At 37.8% G+C, this 13,288-nt stretch overlaps 2 protein-coding genes across 2 annotated transcripts; one reads left to right on the forward strand and one right to left on the reverse strand.

The window, feature by feature from the left end:
- The first annotated feature begins 2,294 nt into the window (after positions 1-2,294).
- Positions 2,295-8,738, forward strand: LOC141432622 (uncharacterized). Its single transcript, XM_074094292.1, has 4 exons — positions 2,295-2,521; positions 4,271-4,402; positions 7,136-7,326; positions 8,131-8,738. Exons 1-4 carry the CDS (start codon positions 2,481-2,483, stop codon positions 8,229-8,231), a joined length of 465 nt encoding a protein of 154 aa, XP_073950393.1. The 5' UTR covers positions 2,295-2,480; the 3' UTR covers positions 8,232-8,738.
- A 2,089-nt stretch (positions 8,739-10,827) lies between these two features.
- LOC141432341 (polyglutamine-binding protein 1-like) lies at positions 10,828-11,846 on the reverse strand. Its single transcript, XM_074093882.1, has one exon. The coding sequence runs from the start codon at positions 11,689-11,691 to the stop codon at positions 10,858-10,860; it is 834 nt and encodes a 277-aa protein (XP_073949983.1). The 5' UTR covers positions 11,692-11,846; the 3' UTR covers positions 10,828-10,857.
- Positions 11,847-13,288: the final 1,442 nt, after the last annotated feature.

A 13,288-nucleotide genomic window follows, 5' to 3' on the forward strand; every position in this document is an offset into this window, starting at 1 on the left:
GTACAGAATGGCCATGCTCCGCCCCGCACCGGTTTGAGTTACCCCACCCCTCAAGCGCAGATTGCAGGAAAACCGCAGGAAAGCAGTCGGGTACGCGACGCGATGTATGTCGGCCGCACGGCACTAAGTTCGGGAGAAATAATTTTGCGAAATGGTAACGGTACCCTATTTACTTCTTTTTTCTAAATAAATAATGATTTCTGAAATTATCGCGATTAATACATGAAATAACTACCTACCGAATAATTCGTTTAAGTTTGTAGTCGTATATTTATTGTAATTGAAAATAATAATGCTTGAATACAGACACACACATTTACAAATAGGTAAGATTAACGATTACATTTATTTGCACTAAGCCATACCTACATAATATATAAGTACCTTTAAATGTCATTGGTAGCACTTATTAGGGTTTTGCGATAGTCAGCCCTGTGTGTCTTACGCACACATTGACGCGTGTACAGACGTCGTCGTGCGTATGTAGATTCAAGAACGCGTATTTTGTACGGCGTGGCCGCCCTGTGGTCTAAGTCAAGGCAATCAGGTGTTAACAGACCCAAAAAAAAAATTATATAAAATTAAAAATCAATTAAATCAATAAAATTTAAAAAATATATAATTACATAGTAATGCATAAAAAATAAAAGGTAGGTACCTAGTTATAGGTGCCTAGGTATTCACGATGACACGTGCCGTGGTTCTTATTACAATGTCATTAATATTTAAATTTGACAAAATCACGCGTCTTCATGGATGGCACTAGGTATAGTGACCAATTGTTTCCACTGTTGCTATTTCATCTTCTCGCAATCAAAGTGAAAAGCAGTGTAGAACTCTAGCGTTAAACTCATTTTCCCGTTGACGTGTGTATCCACCTTCGCCGTACCGGCTCGGTTGGCTATATATGAACGTCTCGGGTAAAATGGCTCGTTTTATAGCTACTATTTATCTCACTGCGTCGGAAGGAGGGTTTTTTTTTGTTAAGCCGCCTTAAGGATCAAAGACACTAGGTCCTCGCCTTTATTTACTTGATTTTAGTTACAAAATATATAGGAGGACGCCTGGAAGGAGGGCCCAGACAGTGCCGGACCCTCACTGGCTAAAAACCCAGCTGCACGTCCCAAACTTCCTGGAGCTTATTACGGGAGGAGAGGGTGGAGGGGTTTTCGGAAGAATTTTATTATCCAGGCTAGATGCGCGCCGTTTTCTTGCTTATCGTTCTACCTGTATAGTATATTTTTACCAGAGTTCGTAATTGTTAATATATTCGGAAGCACGATAATTCACCCACTTTTTTCCTGTAATACGATACAAGTAGGAGGTAGTAAATGTGAGCGCCCGCGAATTGGCGATAGAATGCACCCACCGACAATGAGAAAACGGTGCAAATACTATTGCTGGGCCTCCTGAGTTGAATCAATGTTAATCGCGAACAATGATAGAGCGCACCTGTCGAGTGACCGTAGAACACAACGCTCCGAATATCGTATCGCTATTTGTGTACCGAGACTGCGAAGTTGGGGTTGGCATTTTTGTCTGCAGCTTTCTTCTAAATCAAAACAAACGCGGCTGTGGTAATGGTAATGGTAACAACCAATCACATGCTCACTTTTGTGTTGTACACTTTTTTGACCTAATTTACTTAATTAACATTGTATCATATTTTTTTTCGGGCCTCAATCTGCTTTAAGATAAGGTTTGTTATTACAATTTTGAAGTTTTTGCGTGCTAATGATTACGAAACATTATACTATACAAGTTTTTGCCCGCGACTTCGCTTGGTCCTTTTAGTCCTTGGTCCTAAGGTAAGGTTTTAAACTACCTGCATACCAAATATCATCGAAATCTCTTAAGCAGTTTAAGCGTGAAGAGTAACAAACAGAGTCACTTTCGCATTTATAATATTAGTATGAAAGTTTGAATGTTGTAATAATGTTAATTGTTGACTAGACAAAACTATATTTTCGCTTGAACTCGACATCTAACAAACTACGAAATCTGATATATAAATATGTACCTACATATAAGAGTTACCTGATGATAGTCATTTTGATGACTAAAATAACCTTATTTTAGTCATCAAAATGACTATCATCAGGTAACTCTTAAATAAATAAGATTAGCGAAGCCAAAAAAAATAAAATTTTACTTGCTTATCATCACATTTAATAGTTTCCGAGTGATAACGCCCAGAGCAGTTTAAAATAACATTAATGCCCTATGCATAGATAAGTAATTCAAAATATTTACCATAATATTCTGATTGAAGAATTTAATCTATTGAATTGTATCACAATTATAGCTTATCTTTGCATCATTTAACCTTATTTGGCTTCAGTACAATAATCATGTACGCTTACGTTACTGGGTAGTCCGATGCATATTTATGCTTGATCAGAAGTGAAAATGAGGAATTCTAACTGTCTATATGTCCCGTTATGTGAACTAAGAGAAATAAAACAAAACATTTAATTAAAATGACCTTCACTGCAAGAGAAAAGGCGTTTAAACTATTCAGGTATGTTAGAGCGAGTTAGATAGATTTTCTTTGTACATTTTGAAGTCAGTAAGGGCCTAGTAACAATTATAAATGAATGGACTAAAATAAAGTTTGTATTTATGAATAACTCGATAATTCAAAGTTGAGTTAAAGGGATAGTTAGACTTGTTTTCGCAATGTGACAGTGCCTCCATTGCAGATTTCGCGTATATAGCTAAACGTATGTTCACAAAATACCTGAATGTTATTCCTTCATTTCCTTCAAGAAAGCCCATCAATAGTAAAAGTAAAAATTTGGAATTGAAATAAAAAATACAAAAAGATTCCAAAAAACCAATCCCATCAATAGTGGTTTTTATTCTTTTGGATTTTTCATAATTCCGAAAGATTTTATCCGGCTCAAACAAAGAAAGTACACACAGAAACATATTTTGATTTATTTCTGTAGTAGCCATTATAAATCTTTTCTGAAAATCTACAGATTTGGCAGCATTAAATATTAAATAACGTTATGGTTTTATATATAACATTTACTGGGTACCTAATGATTCGCCGACTATTTTTTAGGCAGATTATTGATTGCAACAACGTTTCGCCGAGTAACAGTACGCCGATGAATTTGTACGCAGATGTATTGTTTCGCAGACTAACGTTTCGTAAACAACCTTTAGCAGACTATTTACTTGGCATATGAGTCAGTAAGCGAAAAACTATTTGCAGAAATTCGTTTAGCCTATTAATCACTACACATTTTGCACATTTGGTCGAACAACTTTCGCTTTTGTAACGGTGCGCATATCAATTTTTCGCATCCTTTCGTTTCGCATGGGGAATGGCATTCATACCGCGAATATTGTGGATTACACTTTGCGTTATTGGCATTTTTACACGCCGTGCTGACCGCGCATTCTTTATGATTTTCTTATGTACCCTCACAAGTTTTAAACATATTATAACGCAAGTAATAAACGTATTTTTGACCATAATTTGTATTTATTTTGTATTGGAGTCTAAACAAACAATGTCGCGATGCTAGCATTACGGTTCTGGCACTTCGCCGGCCGCTACCGCGGCACGCTCGCTTCGCTCGCTCGGCTCGTGCGTTGTTGGTCGCAATTCTACCTAACACTCCTCCTCGCTGACGCTCGTCGTCGCACCTTACTTCATTTTGATAAAAGCTAGTATATTTATTATAGTCAACTCAGTAAAAACCTACCTGTCGTTTGGCTATTTTATCTACGCAGATTACGAAACAAAAATCGACTGAACATCAAATCTACTTAACAATATGAATGCCATATGATAACTCTGCTTATTGTGTCTCGACGAACAGTTGTTCGGTTTACTGAAACAATTATGAAACAAACAATCTTCTAAATGTAAATCTGCATCTCGCTATTCTTCCTGCCGACTACTCGGCGAAACGAATAATAGGCGTAACGAAATTATACCAAACGTTGCTCAGCCAAAAGAAAAATCTGCCAATAGTTGTCTGCGAAACGAAAATCTGCGTAATGAAACTCTGCGAAACGACAGGTCACCCATTTACTGAATACAAAAAAAATACCAATCAAGATGACAAGTCAAGATGGGAACTACGGCGCAAGACCTCTCATTCTGAGAGAAGGTCTGAGCTCTGCAGTGGGGCGTAGTTATATAGATAGGCCGAGATGTGTGTACCTTAGCGACCAAGTTTGTAATAGAATTTTATGACCTAATTTATAATGCAGAAAAAAAGGAATTTATCAGTTGTTTCTAATTTCCCAGGTGGTGGGATACGCGGGTGAGCGAAGAGCTCGCGGCGCCGGTGGGTAGCGTGCCGCTCGGCAGCTCGCCGGCGCAGGCGCTGGCAGCGCTCGCCCCGCGGCGCCGCTGCTGGACCGTGCTCGCTGACGACGGGTTACTATCAAATCCATTTTTTAGGCTTAGATTTTTAAATCCCGTCTTATTACCGTTCTACTTTTACTTCCTGCAAAAGCGCCACGGTAATTAATTTAGACTAATGGACAGCGCTAGAAAAAGGATGGTAGTCATTCTCAATCTATCCATATGTGAACTTAATTCTAATTATCGTGTCACTATTGTCACTAAGTGAAATATGGTATTCAGGACGGGTAAAAAAACCTACTCTTTGTGGAACTCCCTTGGCGCAGGTAAAGCAGTTAAAAATTTGTTCACTGGGTCTCTGAGGACCTGTGTGAGGACTTGACATGGGAGGGAACGCAGGGCGCTGGCTGTCCGCTGTAACATGCTGGCTCGGAGGTTTTCACGATTTAGTGAGCAAGTTAAGGTTACGCTTTTTAAAGCATATTGCCAGGCATTTTACACGTGCAGCCTCGGGATCGGCTATACAAGAGGACTACAGCGCACTGCGAGTGCAGTAGAACAATGGTACACGGTGGAGTTTGGGCTGCTGGCTGCGCGATACGCTGAGACATTAAGAAACGATCCGTCTCGCTGCTGAGCCACTGGCGCGCATGCTCCAGCACCACCATCCTCGGCATGCTGGCCGACCGGTGGGACACCGTGGCTTAAGCTTTTTGTACAGCTGCACTGCCCCTCCTCTTAGGTACTAAATGATTGTTTTCTTTTTTATTTCTATTATTTAATATTTGTTCTGTGCAACTAACCCCTAGATTAAGTATATTCACTGTTACTAACCCGCTATGGATTATATCCGAAATAAATAATTAATAATCTTCTATATTAATAATTCTCAAGGTACGGTAGACTTGAACGTTGCACATAAATTGGAGCGTAAAAAAATGTTCAATCCGAGTCGACAACTTCGGGAAAATTCTTGAAGTATTTTCAATATAAACTTGAATAAATTACTAAGTATTATAATGGCGTTGCGAAGTAAACATGTCAAGTCATCACATAAAGTGGCTTAGTGCACGTCTCACGTTGTCACAGGTTTCGTATTTCGTTTCCATTGTGATTAGCCCCACACACGTCGATTGGTGATTTTCATCAGTCGAGTACAACGAATCGTACCGTATATGGGTTGATTATAAGACGAGACATCTAGTTTTGGGCAAATAGATTTAGAAATATCTACGTGAGATGAAGCTGTGAAAGTCGTTTTGTTGTAAGTGGCCGATTTTTCTAAGTCGCGCTTTTACACTTTATTATGTCTACATTTTACCCGTTTCATCTTATTATTATAATTGCGAAAATAAAGCGGAACGGTAATAGGTAAGGCTGGTACACAGATGAATGAGAATGGCCGAGTCGCGCTCTTTTTGTTTCGTTTTTCGTAGTTTATACGATAGATGCACGATAGAGCACAACAACACGACTTCTTCGGGCAACATTTTCACGCGGACTGGGTGTGGACAGGAGGTCATACCGTTAACAAAGTTTCCAGCAGCTTTGTGCCAGTTCAACTGTTGCTCAACAAATTTTTACCATGAATATGGGGTTAAGTATCACGGAATTTTACTTAATTCCCCTGGGATGTGTTAATCCAAAGATCCAGTTAACTACATACCAAAATTCATCCAAATCCGTCCAGCCGTATTAAAAAAATGCCAAGGTCTCAATTATTTGTATGGAAACTTCATTTTTTGTTACCGAAATTGTGGTAACAAAAATGGAAGTTTCCTTACAAATTAATTGAGACGTTTTGATAAATTATCATTCAACAACCTACCTGGCGGCAATTTTTTTTTGCGAGTCTGAGTCCGAAATGAAATTGTCTTTTAAATACCTAAATGCTCTTCAGCGTGAAAGAAATTTTAACAAAACACGCACTCACTCACAAGCTCATTTAATAGAATTATCTCTCCGACCGCGATACGCGCGACCGGTGATCGACGAACTTTTTCTATTCATTGCGTTGCGTGTGCTGCAGTGTCCGATCGAAAGTAGTATTTGCAATAGAAACCGAATTTCGGTTTGTTTCAGTTTCAGCTAAAACCTTTATTTGAGATCTATACTTGTTTTCACTTGTGTTCATTTTAGCTTTAGGTAAATTGGTTGCTCGGTAGCTCTTGCAAAAGACTTACATACACTTTGCCACTTTTTTAAACATGAGACCGCTTGGCGCTTGGCACTAAAGCACTGTCGATCCGTTATTAATTTGATGAATGATGCCTTCTTTATTTAACATCTGCTTCCAAACTTCACTATGAACTCATTCTAAAGAAAAAAAAACTTAATGACGTGTTTTAGGCTAAAATGTCAGTGACATGTTATTTGGCAAAGATGACAAATTTTTCAGTATTTATTTAAACGTTTTTATCTAATGTTTTTCCTGATTATTTGTATAATAGTATACATCTACGTCGTTATTATTTTCCTGGACCAATTAACACGTGAATAAAAAAATCCAACCGCCTGCGCCGCAAGAGTGCACGCTGCTAAGTAAAGCGTGTTTTGACAACTCCGAACCACCTGTTGGCACTATGAAAGGGTCTGAGATATTCTCAATCGATGCTAACTTCTTAATGATGTCCTCGCATTTCGGCATGTGTAATTGTGAGCAGTGATACTTATACGTAATGTTATACGGAGATAAACTTTTTGCTTGTATTTAGAGAATAATTCTGGAAGTACTGAACAGATTCCTGAACCTGCCATAACGTTGCCTCAAAAGTACTAATATTATACATGTTTCAAATATTGCAGATCCATAGCTGGTGTGTTCACGGCTGACAACGCAAGGAGAAGACTGGCTAACTTATCTGGCTCAACCTCAGAAGACCTTGAAAAGTTTATAGTCAAGAAGTTTTACAAAGTAGACCTTGCAGAGAACCCCACTCTAGGACTGGTGTCTCGGATACTCGATATTGCACCTTTCGTAGTAGTTGTTAAAAAAGGTAAGCAAAGACTCTTGGCGTTACCACTCCATTAAGGAATCGCTTGCATGTCAAGCTACCTACCCTGCTAGAATACGTAAAGACATTTAGACAAAAAACCGGCCAACAGCGAGTCGGACTCGCGCACCGAGGGTTTAGTACAAAGTTGTAGGTATGTCGAAATATAAGCTTCAAACGGCCGTATTTCTAAAAAACCAGTTGCTTCTAAGCGAAATGTACAGTATTCATTTTATTTTTATTATTTGTTGTAGCGACATTACCTACACATTATGTACATATAAAATTAATTTGTATATCTGTTACGGTCCTTGAAATACAACCTTGTGACAAACAGAAAATACGGACAGTGTGGTCGTTAGTAAGATTAAAAATGAATTACGTTATCAAGCAGTTATACTGTTCCCAAAGCATGTTATCCAAGCGCTCGAATCTAACACCGACGCGACAACCGGGTACCCTTGTGGTTATAAAACCTGACTATGAGGTCCTGGATCCCAGTATGGGGCAGATATTTGTATGAATAATATGAATGTTTGTTCTTGGGACTTGGATGTTTAATATGTATTTATCTATATAAGCATGTTTATCGGTTGCCTAGTACCCATAGTACAAGTTTTTCGTATTGGTGTCAACTTTACTGGCGCATAATATTTATTTATTTATTATTTTATATACTCAGTGGCACAAAATTTGGCTCACTCCATACAAAATTACCTGTAACTGCATACATTTGAGGGCCAGATATTTTGCCGCTCAGTATATTTAAATGAACGAAAACACCTAATTGTCATATTTTAATTACAGATACAGTCTCAAATGTTCAGAAAGCTGTCGGAGTAATAACATCTAGCGACCTACTTGGGCATATCTCTAAGGCGCAGTATAAAAATGGTACTCAAAATTGAGTCGCAACTGAGTTCAGACATCGCGCTATCCACTGATCGCTCTTTAAAGTCTTAAAATAGCGTTTGACATCACAATAAATAGTTTTAAGTACAATACCATATTGTATCACAACATACTCCGTCATTTGAACCGTTGGTTATAAGCTATTTAGACTATTATACGTGCGATCAGTTAATGACGCGACAAATCATCCATTTCTCTAAGTGAATGTAATAAAAAAAATCCTCTCCAAGGACGTTACGTAAAAGTGTCCAAGAAACTTAAAAATGTGCTTCCTTAAATTATTGTATTTTACATGTCAATGGGACATAATCAGATCAGTGGTTAGATTTTATAAAAAAATAATTAATCATTCTGTATTACGTAAGTCAATGACATGATATAGTGATGTTGTATTTAAAAGTATGGGAACCGGGGAGGTAGTAACTTGTCGTATGAAATCAGCTTTACGATGCATTAGAGTTTTTATAGCGTACAGTGACTAATAACAAATGATTTCTATGTAATGTGACTGTGTTTTATTTGATGCTTGGCCTGATGAGAACCGAAAACGGAACCCTTATAGTTTCGCCATGTCTGTATGTCTGTCCGTCCGCGGCTTTGCTCAGGGACTATCAATACTAGAAAGCTGTAATTTTGCACGAACTATGCCGTGCCGTAAACTATGCCGACAAAATGGTACAATAGTTTAAAAAAAAAAAACAGTTTTTTAGAGTACCTCCCAGAGACGTAGTGTGGGTGGTTTTTTTTTTCTTATCCAACCTTGTAGTGTGGGGTACCATATTAGGGGGTTGCTATAACGATTTTTCGATTCAGTGATTTGTTTGCAAAATATTCACCTTTAAAGAGCAAATTTTAATTAAAATCGAGCGTCCCCCACCCTCTAAAATCTAAACCGGTGGGTGGAAAAATTTGAATAAATTCAGGATGGTAGTAAGTATATCAAACTTAGAAGGAAAACTATAACGGTTAAGTTTTCTTGAGAAATATTAGTAGTTTAAGGGGCTGTTTCACCATCCATTGATTAGCGTTAACCGACGGGTTAATGTGATGCCGTCTCCGTCTATTCCAACAAAACAAATAGAGACGGCATCACACCTAACCGCCAGTTAACACTAATCAATGGATGGTGAAACAGTCCCTAAGAGTAAATAGCCGCCTAAGGTATAAAATATACCGTAACTTGGAATATTCCGTACAAAATACGAAATCCACGAAAAATATTACTTAATTTTTTCGTAATGTCTACGGAACCCTATTTTGGGCGTGTCGAACACGCTCTTGGCCGGTTTTATTTATAGGGGTGCTCTTATTTCGCTCTACCAAAATAAATCGACAATGTGAGTATACTCACATTGTCGATTCTATATGTCTCCACTCTGGCTCAATGAAAGTGCACCCTTAGGCTTATCTTTAGTCAAGTAAATTTCGAATAGAGAAACTGAGGTAGATAATATTATTGAAAATTTACAGCATTTATAGTTTGATAACAATATGCTGTAATTAAAATAATCACATACAGTAAAAATTCTGAATAATTACGCTCCAGGAGTGGTACCCCTCCCGACCCACCCATAATACCCCTGGCACTACCACTGGGACTGAATACCACGCTGATTGCGATTGCGTCATGTAAGGAGTATTGGTGAAATGCAATAAAAGTCATTTGACAAAAAATGACAGGTTATAGGAGCTCTTGGTCAACTGTCAATATTGAAATGTGAAACTTACAATGAATTTAAAAACTATTAAACTTATTCCTAATTTTTTCTGCAATATTTTTCAGCTCACCGTTTGGTTTCATCTGGTTTTTTAACAAATCATGGGAGTAGGTACGCAAAGTTTTACTAGTAATTACAATATGTTGTGCAATACTTCCAATTGTTTACTAATGGGAGACATCTTCAAATATGTCATTTACTCTATTTCAGAAACTTAATTTACATTAAAATATTTCATAAACCAATTTGGCTAAGTGCAGTCAGCAAACTTTTTGAATGTGCAGAAGTCAATTTAGCATCTAGTAGTCACCTGCACGCATTAAACCTGGCACAACAGGAGAGCGTGCAAAATTATGTGACATGTCCCACAGGGCCTAGAAATATGTAGTTTGTATCAGACATTTATGCACAATTTCTAGTCAGACATACATAGGTGCTGGTGACTGTACTAAAGAAAATGTGTGCGATAACCCTAGTGGTTTTAATTCCAGATAGTCGTTTGGGAGGAGTTTGACAATGCTAAGGATAGGTTAGCTTAACACAATGTCACAGGACTCAGATTGATTTTGGACAGCAGCGAGCCACTTAGCAGCTGTCACCCAATGCTCATTATGTGAGCCAGCAGCTATAAAGTGGTATAAATTACATACACACAAACATCACGCCTGTATTCCCAAATGGGGTAGGCTAAGCATACAAAACACTAACTTCGGAGCCACTTTTAGCAATTTTAGTTTTAAAGTTTGACAAAAAAAAGGTACAATAGTGACAGGTTGCTAGCCTGTCGCCGACACCACACGGAGCTAAATTATATCAGAAAAAATCATAAAACAAAATAGCAGTACAAGGAAATTAACAAAATATATTAGAGTATAGTTATTTATTGATAGTTAATGTATACATTTTATGGTGATGGTGGAGGTTGATTTTTGGCATTTGCTGCAAGAATTGCACCAGGAGCAGGGTAAGGCCTCATCTGGTATAGTGAGCCTGACGCAGTAGTATCAACACCAGTTTTGGCATGGGTATCAAGCCCAGCACTCCATGTACCTCTAGCTATTTCAGAATATGCAGCAGGATCCATTGGATCTAAATCATTGTCCTTAACTCTAGATCTTCCTTTATCTCTATGGTGAACATTCGATTTTTCCCTTTCACGTTTTTCACGGCGCTTTTCTTTGTTTGGTTGCTGAGGTACTTCTTGATCTGAAGCCTCACTGCTGTCATCACTATCATCTCCCTCTTTCAGCAGTCGCTCTTCCCGCAAGTGTGCTGCGCTTTCAGTGAGGCACGCACGCGGGTGCGCCGGCGGTAGCCAAGAGACCATATTGTTGTGAACATTCCAGAAGTAATGCTGGCCAAGCCCAGGGTCGTAAATTTCCTCCCAACCAGGCGGCAACGGCCACAACTCTAAAACCTTACGTTTATTCTCCAAGTACACTTCATCAGGAACCACTTTGCCTTGTTTCCAGGTTTTCACGCAAAAAATTGAGCATTCGTGGAATATGTTGTTCTTGTTGGGGCAGCCTTTGTGACCTTTAATAGGATCAACATTAACACCTTCTATACCTTCCCAATAAAGCTCCTTATTTTGTTCTTCTGGTTTATTATCGTAATTCTCTGCGATTATTTCTTCGTTTACTTGCGGGACAGGAATTTCATTACTAGCTTCTACAGTAGACGGCTTAAGAATTCCTCTCTTTGCTAATCGAGCAGCAAGTAATGGTGGCAATGGCATCGCTCTGCAGTTAAAACGGTAATCGATATAAGCATGAAACTATGTAATAGTAAATTTACAGCGTAAATGCGTAAATACAAAGCTAATAAACGATGCTACCACAATCTCAGGTGTATAATCGATCGACCACAGAGAAAGATAAATAAATATTGACATTGACACAGTGACAAGTTGACATTGACGTTCTCTTTTATGGTCACAGACTAATAAGAGATATTACGTGTTTATGGTAACCCACCACATTTTATTCTCATTTCATATTAAGGTGAAGGAAATTAAGTCCATGCTGACAAATCTGCTAAAATTATCAAAACTTGCCAAAGATAGAGCTAGTTTTCTTTTAACCTCAATAATAAAATCTGTCAATTGTTTTTAAACTGCTAAAACAAACATTCTTTTTTCCGTTTGTTTTACCATATTGATCTGCAGTCACACGGATTGAACAGTTAACTAGGTACGCCTGAGCGATTTATGTTTTTGAATAGAATTCACAGATATATTATATTCGACGACCGGATGGCTGAGTGGTTAGAGAACCTGACTATGAAGCTTAAGGTCCCGGGTTCGAATCCCGGCCGGGGCAGATATTTGTATGAATAATACGAATGTTTGTTCTCGGGTCTTGGATGTTTAATATGTATTTAAGTATGTATCTATCTATATAAGTATGTTTATCCGTTGCCTAGTGTCCATAGTACAAGCTTTGCTTAGTTTGGGACTAGGTCAATTGGTGTCAAATGTCCCATGATATTTATTTATTTATATAGAATTGTAGCTTTATGATGATTTTGGCGAAATGACGCCGGAATCAATCAATTACTGTTTTGCTCGTTTTGTAATCCGGATATCACAAAAAGTGACTAATCATTCTTTATAATTATCTCCTATCTTATCTTCATTTATAGCAATCAAACAATTTCTAATGCTACATTTACACCCTTGCCGAGACTTGCCAAGCGTCTATACGTTATGCCTATCCAATTTATTAAAAGTGTAAACAAAACAAACCGATTTCATCAAAAAACTTATATAAACACATAAACACCCACTGGATCGAATCAATAACACATTTATCTATAATCTGTTGTAGCATAGACAAGCGTAGAGATGGTGGAAAAATTGACATTTTAAAAATCGATGCGCAGTTGATTAAGCGATTTTTATTTAATTTCCTTAAAATTAAAAAATTGTTACTGGCTTTTATAACTGAATAAACAGTCTTTGGAATTAAATCAAGTATTGTAAATAATAAAAAAGACAAAAATACGTCGATCTATTCAATTAATAAATAATCGATTTATTGAACAGATTAATTATTTTGCATTAGGTTCTAGGTTTTCACATCATTGAATGTCTGTGGTCGGATAAATGGCGTCGTTGTTTACACTTTTCATAAATTTGATCGAAATACAATACAGTTTTATTTTTGATTGTTCTTGTCGCGGCGTGCTTTAGTGCATAAAGTAAAATCTTCGTGTAATAGGTATCAACCACAGACCTCCTTCTATTCCTCATTGGTATCAACTATGGACGTACTACTTAAACGGGACAGCACTTGCAGCTCGTAGTATGTCTTGCGAAGACCAGGCCTCGGCTG

Source organism: Choristoneura fumiferana, chromosome 11 (assembly GCF_025370935.1).
Source record: "Choristoneura fumiferana chromosome 11, NRCan_CFum_1, whole genome shotgun sequence".
NCBI classification, from domain to species: Eukaryota; Metazoa; Arthropoda; class Insecta; order Lepidoptera; family Tortricidae; genus Choristoneura; species Choristoneura fumiferana.

What these genes read in the sequence shown, in the direction of transcription:
- LOC141432622 (XM_074094292.1), top strand. Translation starts at nt 2,481, where the DNA reads ATGACCTTCACTGCAAGAGAAAAGGCGTTTAAACTATTCAG. An exon ending in AAGGCGTTTAAACTATTCAG is followed by an intron (nt 2,522 to 4,270) that starts GTATGTTAGAGC and finishes CTAATTTCCCAG; the next exon opens with GTGGTGGGATACGCGGGTGA. An exon ending in CGTAGTAGTTGTTAAAAAAG is followed by an intron (nt 7,327 to 8,130) that starts GTAAGCAAAGAC and finishes TTTTAATTACAG; the next exon opens with ATACAGTCTCAAATGTTCAG.
- LOC141432341 (XM_074093882.1), bottom strand. Translation starts at nt 11,691, where the DNA reads ATGCCATTGCCACCATTACTTGCTGCTCGATTAGCAAAGAGAGGAATT.